This window comes from Ursus arctos, unplaced genomic scaffold (assembly GCF_023065955.2).
Source record: "Ursus arctos isolate Adak ecotype North America unplaced genomic scaffold, UrsArc2.0 scaffold_20, whole genome shotgun sequence".
NCBI lineage: Eukaryota > Metazoa > Chordata > Mammalia > Carnivora > Ursidae > Ursus > Ursus arctos.
In genome coordinates, this window is record NW_026622875.1 from 36,809,482 (window position 1) to 36,829,015 (window position 19,534).

A 19,534-nucleotide genomic window follows, 5' to 3' on the forward strand; every position below is an offset into this window, starting at 1 on the left:
GATGCCCAGGCAGGCATGAATTTATTTCCATACTAATATTTATCCTCACATTTGTACAGCCAAATGTCAACCCCTTAAATTCTAAAGATAAATAACAAGGGTGCATAAAATGAGTGCAATATTGCACATATGCATATAAAATACAACACAATATGAGGGCTGGGCCTTCAGTTGGCAACGTCTAACTGATCTCTTTGGAAGGCTATTCACGGTGCAAGTGAATGCAATAGATTAGTCATCCCTTTAGCAGGTGGCCGCAGGATTTAGAAATACAGTACACCACCATGTAATAAAGTACATAAAATAAAAGAATAGAACGGTATAAAATTAGTTGTAACATGTAAATATCTAAACAAGTAAAAATGGAACATTGCAATGTGACCTTTAAAGAAAATCAACACTTTGGAGTGGGAAACCTGGTAGAGAAAAGATCTAATACGCCTTTTCCTCCCACTCTTCAGATGTAAGAATAGTACAAACTCACTTCAGACATTTTCTGAAAGGACTTAGAAAAGATTAGATTTTACTATTTCCTTGGCAACTAAAATAGGCATAAATAAATAAGGGCAGCGGCTAGAACATAAGTGGATGGATGGACGGATGGATGGGAGAGAAAAACGGGAAAGAAAGGGAACAAAGGAAGCACACACACTCTGCCCATCAGGACGTCCCCTATGTGTGGTTTTCATTTCTAGAATATGTGCCGTCTACCTGTTTAAGTTGTGTTTCCGAGTTGACGTGCACATCACAGATTTCACAGTGAAACGTTTTGTTTTGCAGACCTGTGTTCCCCTTATTAACTGGTCCTTTGCCTTTCACGCCTGCCCTAGGAAAGGCTTTGATAGTCCCACTTCCATTCCGGGCTTCTAGCATGGTTTTGTGCTTAGTACCTGCCAGGAAGATTTAGAAAAAAGAAAGAAAAAAATACAAAAAAAAAAAAAAAATCTTAGCTAGCATAGGACTTTAAGAAATGATACAGTAACAAAATGTGACATCAAATTTAGTGCAGTTCTTCCAGGAATTATGACTGAAATATGCTTAACGTGGAAGACAATACACTCTGACCACCTTACAGAACATTACTTAATTACTCGTGTTTTTACAACGTCCCACATAACAAACCAGCACCATTAATAGAGCACCTACACTCCAGAGTCCCAAGATGAAATTAAATGGGTGTGACTTCGTTTCATTTCCTCTTGATGCTAATAAGACATAAATGATAGCAGATGAGGAAGAATGATTTAGTTGCTAAAGGTATAGTTGGAGGTGATGTGTAACAAATGTAATCAGTTTAAACATGGTGTGTCTACAGAAGTGGCACTAATTAAAGACCCACTTTCTAAACAGAATACAAACAAGCTTTCTTGGCTATGTGTTTTAGGTTCAGAAAGGAAGAGCAAGGGTATAAAGATCCAGGTGACTGAAAAGAAAATTAGGATAGTAAAGCCCACACTGATTGCTCATATCATTTCAAATACAGAAACAAACGACCAAGAAGACGAGAGGTGAAAGGCTAGGCAGATACACTACAGGCAAACGTTTCTTTTTAATAAACCAGTAATATTTCTGGACTCACTCATAACTAGTGTAACTCCAGTTATTAACAGTCATTTTTTTTAACCTAGTAGTTCACGAATGGGAATTTTCTCTCAAAATTTTGTTCACAATTTTCTTTTTCTTAGTGTTGATAACTATTCTTTATTTTTCTCACTTAGCCATATGGTTTTGCTATGGAATTTTCTCTTGTCATCATTTAAGTCCTTCCTGCCATCCCATTTGCTTAAATACTTTTTTAGTGGTTTCTCTTTCCTACTTGTATGTATTAGATTGCTATCAGTGCTGGAAGCATAAAAAATAAGATTTTCAACTTCTGATTCCTGGAGCAGCTTCCCAGAACCATTGACTATTAATGAGGAAAACACATTGAGGGGCACTAGGTCAGTGCCAATCACCATCACCTTAAACAAGAGGTGATGAATTCACGGAACAGGTTTATAGTCACATTTCTCTCTTTCAAAATGATTGCAACTTTACTGAATCCAATATTAAAAAATGTATATTCCTACAACGTAGACTCCGCACTTTGAAGGTCATATTCTTATGCACAGCTATGAGAATGTTCATATCCCAACATATTAAGGAAAGAGAAAAAGGTCAACACCTTGTAAGTAGACTGGAGGACTTGAAATATGGAGCCGGAGCCTGCTCCGTGTGCTGGTGGGGAGGCCTCCCTGCAGTCTGCTTTTTTCTTGCAGTTTGCAAGCCCACCCCCCCTTGTAAGATTGACACAAACACTTTTTACTCTGCAGATGGTGTAAGTCAGTGTAGGGCAAAAGAATGCTCTAGGAAGCAAGATCTATTTATGTGTATATCTATATCTATCTATCTATCTACACACACACACATATGTACTTTGTGTCACTGTGTGTGTGTGTGTGCGCGCGCGCGTGTGTACATGTGTGTGTCTAGATGGGTGTCCAACCTTCTTTATCCAAACAGGTGATTTTATCAAAATATTTCTTTTCCATGCAGTTTCTTCAGTCAAACTGAGAAGCATTCTTGGGCTGGTTTGGCTTCTCGATGCTTAAGAAGTAGTCAGTAGGAGAATGACTCTCATTCTGACTTTCTGGAGGGACTCTTGATCCACCCTGGTTAATAGCTTCTGTAACTGAGAGGCTTACTGTTACGCTAGAAGAAGCTGAATAGGAGTGGCAGATAATCCGTGGACCTTAATAATAATAAGGCCACGAACACTGACCGCAGCTGACTGGCTGAAATGAATTTTTCACTCACAATGTGAAACAGATGTCTTGATGAAACGAGTCTTTACCTAATTCTCTTCCTTCACACAGACCATGGATTAGACATGGGCTTCTTGAAAGCAACTCCTGGGTTTTGCTCATACTGTGTTTTCAGCACCTGATCCATAGATGCAGCTCAAGTATTAGACATTAACAAAGTGCAATGAACCGATATCTGTAAAGAGCATTGTGAGCTCAGACCCTGGAATGGTCGGAGTCAGAGTTTGCCCCATTAGCTGTGTGGTTTACATTTCTTTGTGCCTCAGTAGCTGTGAAAAAGGAAATGATCTGCTCTACTGAAGTGTTGCATTAAATGCATTTATTGTTTCAAGGATTACTTTTGGCACGTCCACGTGCTCTCAATGACTTTTAGTCAATTCTCTTCTCCTTAATAGTGTTGGTTTTGTTTAAGCAAAAATTTAGAAATCTCTAAGCACTTTAAAAGTTAGTAAAGTCTATCCTTTGATAACTGCTTTTCTGGATATTAAAACTTAGTGAGGGATAGAATAAGCTCTGTCTAGGGATAGAAAAGCTCAAATGAGCCTAGTGAAAAATCATCAAATGTTACCACTTCAAGTTATTGCCAGAAAAATTTACCCAAATTCGTAATAAGCATTAACTATAAAACATTTCAAAGGGTTTTTTTTTTAATTATATAGAGAAAACCATCAAAATCAGCTAAGCAAAGCATTATTTTAGTAGAATGTTTTGGGGAGATTTCTTTGAAGAAAAAGACAAAACATTTTTTTTTGTATTATCTGTGTCTATAACAAACAACTAAAAGGAGACTTCCAAAACTTTTGAAGAGTATGTCTTCTTCAGTTGTTTTAAACATTCTTATACTGTTTTGTGAATCATGCTAGTATGTTTAGATCTACTTCTCCTATCGAATTCTAAAAAAAAAAAGAAACAAGAAAAAAGAAAAAGAAAAAAATGCAAAGCAGGAGTGCTCATATTTAAATCCTGCATTCCAATGTTATGGAATATAAATCCATTAACTGCAAATTTAGTGAAAAATAAAAAGAGAAAGCAAATGAAATAACACAACTGATCCCCAAATAATGCTAGCAGCAACTGTGGTCATACTAATAATGAGCCACAATAATTCATCCTTACAAGGTGCCATATGGCCTCTTAGCTCCATTAGAGACACACAGAGAGAGAAAATCCAAAGAGTACAGTCAACTTGCCCAGATTCACATAGAATTGTTATTTGCTGATCTGAGGTAGAAATGGTCTGATCACTTCTAGCTCATTCCATTGTAACATACAAGAAGAGGTGGTGTTTGATAGAAGCTATAGTCTCAAAATCTGTTTATGATTATGAGTATATTTTTTAAGATTAAAAGAAAACCCATAAATGCACAACTCTACATTCAGAACTACAGGCCTTATTCCATGCACAGAATGTGTTTCTGAAGGGGGGAAAAAAGAGAGAAATACTTAGAATTATAATTTAGATGCAAAGGACACATCTCCCTATCAAAATTGGCCTTCAAACCTGGTTTCCTGACAAAGGGCCCCATCGTCACAGTGGTTTCCTAATATCTAGCTCTGAAAGAAAGCAGAGAACTCTGCTCATGATATTGGAGAGGTGGGAGTGAGTGTGGGAGCAGTGGGGCACGCAGGGGGTGATCACGGTCTGCTGTGGGTGCAGGTAATATGAGGGTCCGTTGAAGAGAATTAGAAAATCATTAAATGGACTAAAACACAGTCTGCCTTCCAGTAGCACCATGAACTGGCAACTCTAATCAACGTCCGTGATAAAGGACTGCTTCCTAGAACACAACTTGTCTACATTCTAAACAATCAGTGTTTTTACTGTTGAGATTTAGCATATATTAAATGAGCCTATTGTCTAACTTACCCTATACTAAACACCACACGCTACATGGAAATTAATGTGTAGACCTCTCCGTTATACTGTGGGCCGCAGACACACAGGAATTCAGCTACAAGCTCTTGTGTCATTAGCAAGTCCCTAACAGTTTGAAATCATTCAAGCTCACAAAAGCTGCAGTTTGCGTATTCAACCCCTTCGGTACTCTGTATTTCTAATGTAAACAGGAGATCATAAATGAACAATGAGATGATAGCACTGTGATCGTGAAGAGGAAGCGACAGAATTTGACTTAACTCCATTCTGTCATTCTATGTGACCACTGGACATCTTTATGTTTGAAACAGTGAAACGCAGTGTGAGCCATGCAATGTCAAGGCTTTGTTTGGCCAGTTCCATTTGCCCACGTTGGTCACTGCTTAGTGACGCACGCGGCACTGGCTGCTTCCCTTCCCTGTTCCCTCTTCCCACTTCCTCACCTGTGCCCTTGGCCTCCCCTAAAAGCCATTTGCCCTCAAATCCTGGTCTCAGAGTCTGCTCCCAAAGGAACCAAACTAAAGCATACCACACTAACCCTATGATGACTCCTACAGCAGCTACTCTTTTCACGACAACCCAGTGAGCCTACAGAGATCCTCTCACCTGTACACCCCCCTCCCCTGGGTTTCCCCACACGGGAGCCTCAGGGAAAGATGCAGGAACCAGTGCACAAGGGGCAGCTGTCTGAATATGGGAACGACGGCATTCGCCATCCACGCGTGGAGGACTTTCCAGACACAACGAGCTTCCGCACGCTGCTGCAGTTACAAGGAAGAGAGCCGGATACGCAGATCAAAAATGGCACACAAAGAGGGTTAAAGAGAATTTACTTGTGTCTCTTCTTCCTTTGCCACCTCCAGTTCTGGCCCAATTGACTAGTGCAAGTCACGTGGGAGGCCTAAAATAAGCACCGGGCCTTGACCCTGGAAAAAGATCTCTGATGTAGGAAGGGAAATGCAGGAATAAAGAAACCAAGCATAGACAGAAGGGGGGTATGGTCCCCTGGCCAGGCTGAAGGTTTGGAGGCGACACCCCTCTAAAGGGATTCCCGTAAGGAACTTACTACCTTAAACTCCCAGATAAGATGGTTCCAGGAGTTCTCAGCTCTGCCTGCACAACACGTGTGAGGTTTTTTGTTTTTGCTTTTCTTCTCCCAAACACTATAGCTTCTAGGCCTGGATATATAATAAATCAGAATCCCTGGATATAGGAAATATATATATCCTAAAGTGACATGGGTGAATATGCTTTTAAAGCTTTGTGGGTATTTCCGACACACAAAGCAGAGATGAGGACTGTAGAATTGGAATATGAAGAACGTTGACCTGATATGATATAATGAAATAACTAATTATTCTTTGCTTCTTTTTTTTTTTTTAAGATTTTATTTATTTATTTGACAGAGATAGAGACAGCCAGTGAGAGAGGGAACACAGCAGGGGGAGTGGGAGAGGAAGAAGCAGGCTCATAGCTGAAGAGCCTGATGTGGGGCTTGATCCCATAACGCCGGGATCACGTCCTGAGCCGAAGGCAGACGCTTAACGGCTGTGCCACCAGGTGCCCCTATTCTTTGCTTCTTAATCAGATGTTTCTGATAAGAATTCAGGAAGAATATCCAAATTCTTGATAAATTAACTCCAGCCTCAAAGGTATGGTTTGTTTATCTGTCAAAGCTGACTGCCCCTCGAAATACATTCACTATGCAGAATGATCAAGAATTCTTGAGAAATAAATGGACTTTCAATGATGTTTTTCCTTTTCAATTATCTGGCATCCCTGAATAATGTAACTGCATGAGTAAAACATGAGGCACGTCTGCACGGTATAGATCTTGACTTGGGGCCAGATCTTTTTCTGTGTGTCTCAGCCTCTGAACTCATGAACTCCCAGACGACAACTAATGTTGCATGGAGGGGAAAGATATGTGCTGAAGGAGTTGCTCTCCATCCGCAATTACTCCTTTAGAATACTGAAGTCAATACTTGAACATTACCGTGCAGCACAGTGACTGACCAATGACAGCCAACATAAAGCTGCAATATCAACCCAGGGTGTGATTTACAAATGATTCTGTTCCTATTGTAATTGCTGACAGGGTCCTGGCAATGAACCCAGCCTTTTAGGGGAAATCTAATCTAGGGCCAAAAGGCTGGCTAAAATCTCAGGCAGGATATAAATATAATTATCTATATCAATATATCTATATATCTATATATAGATATAATCTAGATTTTATTGATATATATATATAGATAGATAGATACAGATACACAGATATAGACTGTTTTTGTATCTATTTATCTAGATAGATAGGTATAGATATATAATATCTATATAATTTTTTTTACACATAAATATACAGTAGACGGATAGAATTGAAATACATTGGGGAAGCATTTATCCTGGCTTATCAGTACATTCTGTTATGATATGTTCAAGTTTAGTGTTTAAGTTAGAAAGATCTAAGTTTAAATCATGGCTCAGCCACTACTGGTCATGTGCCATGCCTGAACCTCAATCAAATAGCAAGAATAGTATCTTTAGGCTGTCACAAAGAGTAAATACAGTATTACATGCAGAGAACATACCTCGGTGGTTGCCCATAATAAGCACTTTACGTTTAATTGTCCGGGTGATATAGATTTAGCCCAAACGGCATCATTTGCCATAAAAACCGTAATGGAAAGGTTTTAGCTAAAAGCGCATGGAGTTATGGAACCAAATTTTGCAACTATATTATTGACAAAACTTTAGAAAACTTCATTTAGAAGTCAATGCGTGGGAGTACATAGCAGTTTCGAAATCAAATAAATGCAAAGCTTGCACTTTAGAATTATATTTTATCTCCTAATGTTTAATAACACACGTGCACGCACACACACAGACACACATCCATAAACACAAACACAAGCACATCGAGGCGCAGGAGCCCTGCAAATCCTCTCCTGCACCCATGTAAATGGCACTTTGCATGTCATTTTTATTTTTTTTGATGGTTAATGACTTCCATGTAATAATTGCCAGTTTTCCGCCACCCCTTTGTCCCCTGCTGCAAAAGATCGAATCCATTCAAAGGAAGATAATTGCAGAGCTGTTGAGACAGAAAAGAAATCCCTGCATCTCACCACTGTTGTGCGCCTCCAGCTGCGAGGCGGAGTTGACAGCAACCTTGCATAGCGAACAGTAAAGAAGCCGTTTTGCCTTTTCTTCCTCAGTCTCCGTGGAAGGACATGAGCTATTGCCAGTGGCTGTCGTGGGGCTTTTTTCCACTTTGGAGGTGATCTCAGTTGTCATAACACTGCTTTTGCGAATTTCCACAGTTGTCGTTGATATTGCTGGTGTCCCTGCGGTACTGTCTGTATTCAAAATAGCAGCGGAAAGAAGGGAAAAACAGTGGTATTATCTTTCCCTATTTGGAAATGTATCACTAATATTACATTCTGCTAATAATGATAAGAGCAGCCAGCAGTTGCTGCTTGTCGACTATGAGTCAATCATCTCATGAAAAAATTTGCATAGATGGCCACATGTAGTTGCCTATATTGATATAAACCATGCAGACGATCTGAAAAACACACCCAACACACTTACATTTTTTTTCCTGTGGGGCAAATAAACATACCCACAGATTTCTCTTGTTAACATATGGCGTTAGCAAAATAGTCTTTACAATGTATTGTATGTTGTATGCAATTATTTCCACACAGATGGCTTTATAAAAAATAGAGGATAAACACTTTCAAGATATTTTTATTTTTATTGTCTTTCTGTTTTCCTTCTACAAGTATTTCTTTAATTAAAATGTAAGTACTGATCCTTTTGTATAGGCTTGTGCAAAAAAAGAAGAAAAAAATGGAACCCTGATGATATATTGGTTTGTCCAGATCAATAATTTAGTAAACCATTGTCCTACTTACAAAAAGTCGCATACTCAATGCCAGGTATAAAAACTCTGGTCTGGCGTATTTATTAAATGCATGCTCTGTACCAGTCTGTGTTCGGAGAGTTTGTTACATAGTATTCAAACATCAATGGCCACTCTCCAGGAAACTCACAGACTGGTCACATCATGTTAATGTCACATCATTGTTTTAGGAGTCTGATGACCATGAAAGTGTTCATGGCTTCTGGCTCCGAAGTGATTCTAAATCTGGAGAGGTCAACCTCTAAAGCAAAAGTCCTTTATCCTGTCTTCACTTGGGCATACACAGCTCCCATTCCGAATATGACAATTACCAATTACCATCAGCAATGTTTGCCATATCCAATAACAAATTGCAAGAGAGCTCTCTCCTCCTATCCTTTCTACTTTTATACTACTTACTCTGCCTCCCAGCTGGCTGGCTCTTAACCTCCTATTCAAAATATTCCCAGGCTGTCTCTCCAGCTACACCTGCTCTTGGAACTGTTTCTCATTCCAGATGCTGCCATGGTCACTAATGCCACACTGAAAAGTTCATAATAAATGAATTAGGCAGTGGTTATAAGGGACAGTGGTCTGCCTGCAATGAAGTGTTGTCCTCATAAAAGCTTACTTCTTATTAGACCACACTATCAAGAGTTGATTGCAGTTACAGGATGCCTTTTGACTTGGATTTCTCCTTTGACCCAGACATTGACGAGGGAGTTTAGGTGAGATTGGTTATGGCTTCTTTCCCAAATATGGCTTCAGAAATACTAGTCAATAAGAAGAGAAATGGGCTCTTGTTGAGGGCTGTTGTATAAAACATTTCGTCTGGATCTTATTTCCTTTGCCTGACACTTCATACATGTTTAATCACTTATTTAGCTGCTAAGATCATCAAGTAAGCCTCCCTTATGTTTTGAAGAATATCCTCCAACCATGTAAAAAGAGTCATACTGCTCATCAGTTTTTCGTGGCTAGAGAGAAATAAATAAAATTTCTCCAATATCAAGTTTTGGCACAAGAATACATTTATTCCCTTGAACATTGACAGGTCCATTTCCTGATTAACTTTTACTTATCTCTTGAGGTACCAACGTTAAAATATCAGGTAATAGCTAGAAAATATTTCTGAGAACGTAGACATGACCAGATGCAATGACTCCTTTAAGATGGTCTAGTAGCTATTCATTGCTCCCAACAAACAAGAAATGATTGAAAGCATAGGCATATGTGTCTATGAATAAATAACAAATGTCCAGTTAATTTGCTATGTTTTATATACATAATTTCATTTAACATTCACACAAACTTATACAAATGAGGGAATTCCAGAAATTAAGGATATGTCCCAAGGTCACAGAAATAGAATACGCTGAGTCAGGGCAAAGTATTCTATAGATTGAAAAAACCAGGGATTTAAAAAAAGATGTTGTGGATGACACTCTTGGCCATGACTGTGACACATGGTAAGGTCACAAAGTAAGGTGACAATCAGCAGTAGGCTAAACTACTAAATTGTTCTTACGATCAGCTCCATGGGGAGTGACAACCATAAATATAGATATATTTAAACTTAGTGTGGCTATGTGCTGGAGCCAGAATGTGATACGCTGGCTATTTATTTCATTTAAATCCAAGTAAGACTATCCCTAGTAATACCCTACACTTCTAAAAACCTTTCCTCGGGATTGACTATGTTTATTTTATATCTTGATCTGAAAACTGTGCATAGCATAGATCATAGTAATCCTACACCAACTTTCCTATTTATAGTGAAATTCATAAGAAAAGTATAGAATAAACAAAACCATGCATCTTCTAATCCCTGTGACAGCTACATTAGTATTTTTTCTAACCTCAGAGGATAATGTACATTTAGACCAAGGATGCCACAAGATTAGAAACGCCAGATTCTCTATGCCTAGGGCTTAGTGAAGTATTAACATTTCTTAAGGCAAGTCCTTTGCATGAGACAGGTTTAGGCGAATTAGTATCAAAACGCTTAACTCCTGGCCCTTCTGCTGTGGTGCTTTAGACCTCATCCCTGAGCACAAATCTGTTATTTTCTCAATTTTGCAGTAATTTGAAAGAAATACAAACAGCTATATTTTTCATTTTAAATTTAATATGTAAGCCTTGTATCCATAGATAGGATGACTATTAATTTATAACAAGACATGGATTTCTCAGTTACTTTTCATTTATCAGTGGTGAGGGAACTTTTTTCATGGGAAAAGTTAGGTAAGTATATTTTAAGATTATGCCGTATTTAAAGAGAATCAACTATGTTATATATGGCCTAGAAAATTACACCTAGCCAAGAGATTTTCCTTAATATTGTACATTAAATTACCAATTATACATAATTCTTATTCAACCATAAAAACAGAATCTTCTATGGGTGTTCACGTTAACAGCATATACCTTTGATAAGATGTGAGACGAATTACCTCTATATTTCCTCCCTCAAACTCACAACCCCTGTATGACCATGGGAAAAAACACTCGACAAACCTAAATTTAAGGACATTTTATGAAATTCCTGACCAACAGTCCCCAAAACTGTTAGGGTCATCAAAACAAGGAAAGTCTGAGAAACTGCCAAATCTAGATGAGTCTAAGGAGACACGATGCGATGGCTATATATAACGTGGTAACCAGGCTGGGATTCTGGAGCAGGAAAAAGGGACATTAGGTAAAAACTTAGGAAATCCGAATGAAACATAGACTCTAGTTAATAATAATGTATCACCATTGGCTCATCAGTTTTGACAAACACACTATGACACTGTGAGATGTTAACAGTAAAGGAAAACTGGATGCAGGGTATACAGGTACCCTCCATAATATTCTTGCACCTTTTCTGTAAATCTAAAACTATTCTAAAATGAAAAGTTCATTAAATTTAAGAAAAACAGAACCATAACCAGTCAACAAATAGTGCATCATGTCGGTTACCTGGTAGAATCGTAATCAAAAGAGATCTTAGTGGTTTCATGGTATAGTTTTCTTAGTTTTCAGATTAAAACTTTTCAGTAAGTTTCTCAAGGTCACATAGTGCTCTAGGGTAGAAACTGGGACTTGATATTGCATCTCCCAATTTTAAATTAAGTGCTTATTATCTTGTGTTGCAATGATTCACGTATTCAAACTTGATTCCGTCAACATTTATTAAGCAGCTATTTTGTGCTGGGTTCTATATATACTAAACTAGTGAGGACAAGAAGGCTGATAAATATCCATCACGTACGAAGTGGTTTATGAGATGTCTCATGATGACTTCCAATGATAATAATAAAGTTAAATCTTTAATCAGTGTTGTGCATTGCTATATTCTTGCATTTACACTTGGCATGAGAAAAACACTCAAATATTTATTAAGAGAAAACAATGAATGAATGAATGAATGAATGAATGAATGAATGAATAATGAGTAACAATTACAGCTAATGACTACTGAATCACCTTTAAAGCATTTACAGGTATGAATTCATTCAATTCTCATAGAAGCCTAAGAGGGGCATACCATTTCTATCCCCATCTTGAGAAGAGATTGAAGCATGGAGAGATTTGGGAACTTGCCCGAAGCCAGAGCTGCCAGGTGGAGCACAGGATTTGAACTTAGACAGTCTGGCTCAGGAACACATGCTCTTCATTTATTTTTTTATTGCTAAAATTTTGATTTTTTTTTCATAAAAGAACTGACTACATTCTCTTCAGCTAATTCATTTTCTTTCTTTTCAGCTAATTCAAATTGGTCATGATTTATTATGCATGTTTGAAGATAGCATCTTAGAAATTTGACTTTAAAAGAACCTTAACATAGTCTGAGCTAGAGTCAATCATGTATGACCAATCATCCATTTATTCTGAAGTATTCAGTTACTGGAATCCTTTTGGGAGGAGGGGAGAAAAGAAAAATCAACAGCTCTCAAATAAGCTCTTGTGCAAAATGGTAAAACTAAACTACAGGCCTTTCCTTTCCTTTCCTTTCCTTTCCTTTCCTTTCCTTTCCTTTCCTTTCCTTTCCTTTTTCCTTTCCTTCCCTCTCTCCCTTCCCTCTCTCCCTTTCCTTCCTTCCTTCCTTCCTTCCTTCCTTCCTTCCTTCCTTCCTTCCTTCCAAAAGATTGGAAACTAGAATAATGACTCACTCTTCCTAATGTTCCCCAAAGGTGGACTGAGATTTCCTTGTACTCTTCAACCAATGACCCTCTAAGAACAATATATGTGACAGGGAGTCAAAAATTATGGGCGCTATTCAGTGGGAAGAAAAAGGTTTGCGATGGTTCGGGTCTGTATTTCTGTGCAGTTTGTCTGCTAGTATCCTATAGCAAATATTCATTATTACAACTGTCAGTATTTGGCTTTGGCATCAAAACAGATTGCTAATACTTTGTGGAATGGGGCTTTAGTTGAGAACAAAAGAAAACATGTCAGTATTCACAGTGGCCCATTTGTGGCCCTCATCCTTGTGCAAAAACACTGAAAATACTTTTTAAAAATCCATAAAGCATACGAAAAGATTCCAGAAAATATCAACAACTTGAATTCCAGATAACAAAATAGAGCAGCCAAGTTACATGGTCTAGGTAAGCAATTTATTCTTCTAGACACAGACCTCATAACCCAAGTAAGACAACCAGAGCTGAGTTATTTAAGTTTCCCCTCAGGTGATAGGAATTAATATTATGACCCAAAGATGCCATCAGGTTTTCCCGTAGATCAGAGACTCAGAATTATATGCAATTTATGTCCTTCCTCCATGTGTGAATTTAAGTCTCACCCAGGCTCGTAGCAAGTGAGCAGAACAGCTGCTTCCTCCTAAATATGCTGACGTTCTCAAGTATAAAAAGGTGCCTCGTGACAAAAAGAAAATCACAAGTTTTTATAAATTATTACTGGTGGCTTCTTTCCTATGGATTTAATTTAATTTAACTAGCATTTATTGAGCACAGTGCCACACCACTAGACCCAGGCCGGAATGGCCCCGTTGTATTTTTGAGGGCTCCACATATCACAAGCCCCTGAAACAAAAGTCTATTTTTTGAATTTGTTGATCTTGTAAAAAAAGTTTTCAGAGACTTTGATGACCAACTGAACAAGTGGGAATGACAGGAAAGGGAAGTGGGAGCTGGAATGGGTGCCTCGGAGGCCAGCATACAGAGTCAGGGCTCCCACGTCTGTGTGTGTACGTATGTGTCTGTATCTGTGTGTGTGCATGTGTCTATATGTGTTGCCAGGTGGGTGGCTCAGTCAGCTAAGGGTACGACTCTTGATTTCAGCTCAGGTCGTGATCTCAGGGTCCTGAGATTGAGCCCCTCATTGGGCTTCGTGCTGGGTTTGGAGCCAGCTTAAGATTCTCTCTCTCCCTCTCCTTCTGTGCCTCCTCCCACCTTGCTCTCTCTTTCTTAAATAAATAAAATTAAATTAAATTAAAAAAGGAAGGAAGGAAGGAGGGAGGGAGGGGGGAGGGAGGGAAGGAGGGAAGGAAGGAAAGAAGGGGAGAGGTAGGAGATCACAGCCTGTAGCTGGAAACCAGAGGAAGACGTTAGTTTGTTCATACCTGGCTACATCAAATCACCTCCCCTCTCGTGGGATGGTATAGGAAGGGCTTCAAACTGCCTAAAATCCTGAGCTTACAAAATGAGGGTGGGGAGAAAGGGTCCCTCCCCCACAGGCTACCTGATTTGGGTGGGTCCAATCAGCATGCAGAAGTCCTGGCTTGGGGAGCGGCTTCTGCCCTGCCCTTGCAGATCTGTCTTACCACTTGGTACGACTCGGGTCTGACACAGGCCAGTAGGTCCCTTATCCTTCAGGTCACAGGGGAAATCCCTGGGGTGCAGGCTGTGGGGCCGCGACGTAGCACGTGTCAGTATTTACGTGGATGACATATGGTCTTCCTTTGCACTCCGGTCTTGGCCCTGAAATTTTTGGGCTGGGCCTGAATGACCCCTCATGTCAGACCCTGTGCTACTCACTGGAGGTGAAGAAATAAACATTATGGTACAATTTGTACACTCAAGAGTGATCTGGCGCTCATACGATGAGGGAGAGGGGGCAATGGATTTTCTCTCTTTGAGGAGGATGAGCACGAGGAAGCGTCACTAGGAAATACTAAAAAAACAAGTTGTACTTCAAACTTTGATTTTATCCTGCCTCCAACGGTGCAAGTGCCATGCAAAAAGTGATTCCCTGGACTTTTTAAATCACGTGGCATAGTCTGTCCTACGGTGACCTCAATGAAACTCTTAATGTCCAATGAAACTCTTAACGATCGGGAGAGTAATTCTTTCTGCCTTTACAACATTTGAAGTAGACTTCCCATGTCTTGCACATATTGGAAATTATAGAAAGGCAAGAGATTTCAAAAACTCACAAAACAAAAAGATCGAACTGCAACTTTTGAAATGCTTCTCAAAGCTGCCCAATCTATGATCTCTTTGAGGATTACATCAGGAATAGATTCATACACTGATAATGATTCTCTGTTGAACTCACTCGGGCTCACTTTGTGCCATGTATATCACATGCAGATTAGAACATAAATTATTTTGATGAAATGTATTTGAGACAGAGCCTTTTTTTTTTTTTTTAATAGGTGATTCAACTTTTGGATTTGCCTCCTGAAGCCAAGACCAATTAGTTTCATTGGGAATGGCCATTGTTTGGAAGCATCCATGATTTGAGAGGGTAATGTTAGATTAACTTTCATAGGATGATTTATCAGAAATCTAGGTTATTCCTATCAGTGATTAAAATTTTGGAGTAAGAAGCTGGGGCATGAGGTGGCCAGGTCAGCACATAGTTGAGAAGCCCTCCGAAGGAAGGGATGATTAGGACCAGAGCAAAGAAGCACTGACTTAGGCGGGCAACTCTAAGTGCCGCTAACGAGGAGGAGGAGGAGGGCCTGGAGGATGAGGCCAGGCAGGAGGGACCCCAGAGGCCCCGCAGCTCCGAAGACGCAGCAGAAACTGTTCCGCCCCCTGAGGAGGTAGGCAGGACGGGACAGCAGGCCAACCGAAGTGGAGACCTACTTATATCTCTAAACCTTACGTTTCCAAAATGCCCTTGACCTCAAAATGGACCTCTCTAGTTTGAACTGGGATCTCACCAAGCAGAAACAGGCATAAAACTAGGCAATAGTCACACACACACACACACACACACACACACACACACACACACACCAGGGAAGGCCGAAGATGCACATGAGTGGAGCAGGGCGCTGACAATGACAGTGGTAGCAGCTGTGGTAAACTGGGGAGGGCGCAGCTCCCTGGACAAGGGGTAGTTCGTTATACCACTTCAGTCAGTTCCTGTCATTTTAGAAACACTTTTCCGGTTTTACCAGATGCTTTATAATTTTGATAAAAGCCAAAAAGTTTTATGTAAAATTTCCTAATTTTAAGTATTAGCAAGTCTGCGTGTATGTGTGAGTGTGAGTGTGAGTGTGTGTGTGTGTGTGTGTGTCTGTGTGCATATAAAATCCTGTGTGGGCCAAAATCTTCTCGACGTTCTATCTGAGCTGTGGGCTGCCAGTTTTGCAAGGTTCTCTAGGGACACAGTGGCTGTGCTTACAGACGCCGCTCATTTCTACAGTGGTTCAGAGACTGATCATATGGCTTGACTTCGGTTCTCCCTCAGAAGACAAGGTCTCTCTCTACTTGAACGGAAGATTAGCTGATTAGAGTTGGTCTTTTTTTTTCTTTACCAAACAATTTGCCTTCACTCTCTTCTTTCAGTCCACAAGAAGGGGCTCGTTCCAGAGCAGAAACCCTGGCATGTCTTATCAGCTAGGAATCATGTTCACAACTTAGTATCTCAGTGATGTTCTTGGTTGATATTAGTCACCTTGACAATCTCTATCAATGTCTTACCATGTTGGAGCCTTAGTTGCTCAAAGTCAGGGGGATATATTATATTCCTGTAGTATATACACATACCCCATAATACAACTAGAAAGAGCTTGCTAGATATTTAAAGTTGATACATATACAGGCTGCTGTCAATAAATTTGTTAGGCATTGGCCTTTCTTTCAAAAGTAAGGCACCAGACTGAAAATTAGCATAGCAATAAAATAGCAAATCTCTGACCTGCTAACCTAAGTTTTCATCCTTAGTCATGTTCATCTTTTTTTTTTTTTTAATATTTTATTTATTTGATAGAGGGAGAGGGAGAAGCAGGCTCCCCGCTGAGCAGGGAGCCCAATGTGGGACTCGATCCCAGAACCCTGGGATCATGACCTGAGCTGAAGACAGATGCTTAACCGACGGCCTAGGCGCCCTCCTTTTCATCTTATAATTCATAAGACACTGCTTCTTTGACTCTATTTTCTCTACGCTCTCTTGGCTCTCACAACATCCAACAATGATGAAGCCAAGATGTTAGAAACGTTTGTGAATCAAAAATAATCCTCTTCCTGGAAACTTAGTGGTTGCAAAAATGTATTCTATTTCAGAATCACCTGGAAGTTTTGATAAAACAGATTGTTGATTCCTGCGCTCCAAGTGTATGATTCCTAGGTCTGGGTTGGGGCCTGAATATTTGCTTTTCTAACAAGTAGCCAGGTGCTGCCGCTGCTGCTGGTCTGAAGCCAGCAGATCAAGGTCCACAGCGGACAGATCTGTCAATTAGGCTAACTCAGCTTCAGAGTTATGGTATCCCTTAAACAGAAAGTCACTGACATAAAAAGGGGAGATGAGGGATTCAGTGAGCTCTGTCCTGTTGTGCCTGTGACTTAGGGGGTTCCTGAGACGGGACTTCCAGGACCAGCACAGGGGAAGTCCTGGCAAGTCAGGGCAAGCTGATTGCCCTATAAGGAAATTTAGGATAAATTAGGAGATAACTCTTAAAAAATATATTTTAGATACTACCTAAAGCAAGCAATGAACATTTCTACTGAAAGATATATATTTTTTGAGAGATATGTGACAGTAAATGAGGGAGGATGGAGACACATTCAGATCGTTGAAACAGAAACCTAACTATGGGGCTTAATTAACCTTCCATTTAGGAGTTAAACCAGGGGCCGTTTTGTAGGAATATAGTCTTCTCTCCCTAACTCACAGTCCATGCATTTCCAAGGGAATCCATTTCCTCTATTGCTCACAGGACGTCTGCTTCATCCCTTCCAAACACAGATTAATCTAAAGTCAATTCATTCAAAACTAAGTTATTCAGAAGGTAGGACCGCTAGGGCTTGGTAGAGTCCATTGAGTGGGTCTGGCCACTGTACATACAATCGTAGACACCAAGAAGAAGGGGTGAATTTTGTCAGAATTAGTGAGCTTGCTGATAAATTGTACAGAAGGGGAAAAAAAAGAGACGTCAAAAAGAAAATCAGTTTATTTCAAAGCTATTTTAAGCGACTTGAATACCACTAAATTATGAAGCTGCCTGTTTAGGCTTTTAAAGGAATAAGAAAAAAAAAAAATCTTTCCAAATCTATGAATGGCAATCCCCTGTTCCAAGACTTCCAGAGGGAAAAGTGCTGCAGGCCACAGTAGCAGTGCCCATTTCATCAATGAGAAGGTCTGTCTTTTTGAATATACACATTTGAAATCTGGCAAAAAGTCCAGGCATGATTTTTCAGCAACTGCCTTTGGTAGTTTGTCTGTTTAACGTATATAGCAATAGACTTCCTTCTGGCCTTGTCCTTTGGGTAAAAAAGTAAGGATTTGCCTTGCGTCCTTCCATAATAGCTAACTATTAAAAATTACGACACGATAAATCATGAATCCTGAAGGCTTTTACTAATTGAAAGGGAACACAAAGTGAGAGAGAGCATGCCTTCTGACTAGTGAATTTAGAATGTGTAGAGAATTGGGGACAAGGAGATAGTTCCGCCAAGCCACTTAGCATACAAATCCTTGCTGTAGAATCCTGTTATGTAGCCCAGAGAATAAGAAGGAAGTAATAATTGTCAGCTCTTCAGTTTTCAGGGTTTGTTTTTGTTTTTTGTTTTTTGTACCATAGATCTGTCCTGAAGATAAGAAAACAAGCTCTCATAATGGCTGGCATACTGATAAAATATTTAGCGTGGATATAATTTAGGACCTTATCCCATCTGGGCCTGGGAGGTTTATTGTATGTGTGAGAGTAGTGCTTCATGGATTAACTATGCAGACAATGTTTTAATCACCAAAAAGATAACATGATGTAACATGCCACTCTCAAACATCAGAATTAAAGGATTTTTTTTTTTTTTAATTTCAAGAGATCAGGAAAGGTGTTTTTAGGAAGTAAATTCTACCGGACAAATTATGGAAAACGGTTGGCAAAGATGAGAGACAGAAAAAGAGACCTTTAAAAATATCAAGAAAACATATTACATACATATTTTTAATGATAACTTTTCAACAACTGCTAGGCATTTCATATAAACTATGTTGTCTCAAGACTAAAACTCCAGTCATTTCGCCCAAGACTGCAATTTATTATTATTTTCCCCTCTGCTGAAAGCAGAACAAGAGGGAGGTCATCATATAATACAATCACTTTCTGATAGAATTTCTCTCCTCAAAGTTGTTGTTTCCTTGTAATGTTAATACGCTTCAGTCAAGATTTTTAAGAGTTGGAGGGGGCACATAAAAATTAGGGGAAATGTGCACATCAAAAAGGAACAAGAGAAATGAGAATTCTACTCATTTCTGAAAGGTTGGCTGCTGAAAAATTAATAGAACTGCTTGGAAAAATAATAAAATTCTGGAGCAAATGCCTCTCTTCCCCAGCAAAGCCAACAGACAGAAACTTTTTCTAAGATGGTAAGAATCTCATTTTATCTACAGAAGCCACATAAAGTGGATTTTCATGAAATTCCAGATATAAAATTAACTCTCCTATTATTCCCACAAATTATCATACTTTTCCAGAAATCCCAAGCTACAGCAAACTGGTTCTTGCACAAAAATTTACCATATCATATAATCTTCTTTTTGTTTTTG

General features: G+C 39.3%; 1 protein-coding gene across 3 annotated transcripts in view; it reads right to left on the bottom strand.

The window, feature by feature from the left end:
- ZNF385D (zinc finger protein 385D) overlaps window positions 1-19,534 on the bottom strand; it is an 855,124-nt gene that overhangs the window by 10,200 nt on the left and 825,390 nt on the right. For all 3 annotated transcript variants that reach the window (XM_026496932.4, XM_057315888.1, XM_057315889.1), the window contains 2 exons: window positions 7,809-8,039; window positions 712-890 (listed from right to left, as the gene is read on the bottom strand). In XM_026496932.4, the coding sequence (XP_026352717.1) occupies window positions 712-890; window positions 7,809-8,039 (410 nt within the window). The remainder of the gene's footprint in view (window positions 1-711; window positions 891-7,808; window positions 8,040-19,534) is intronic.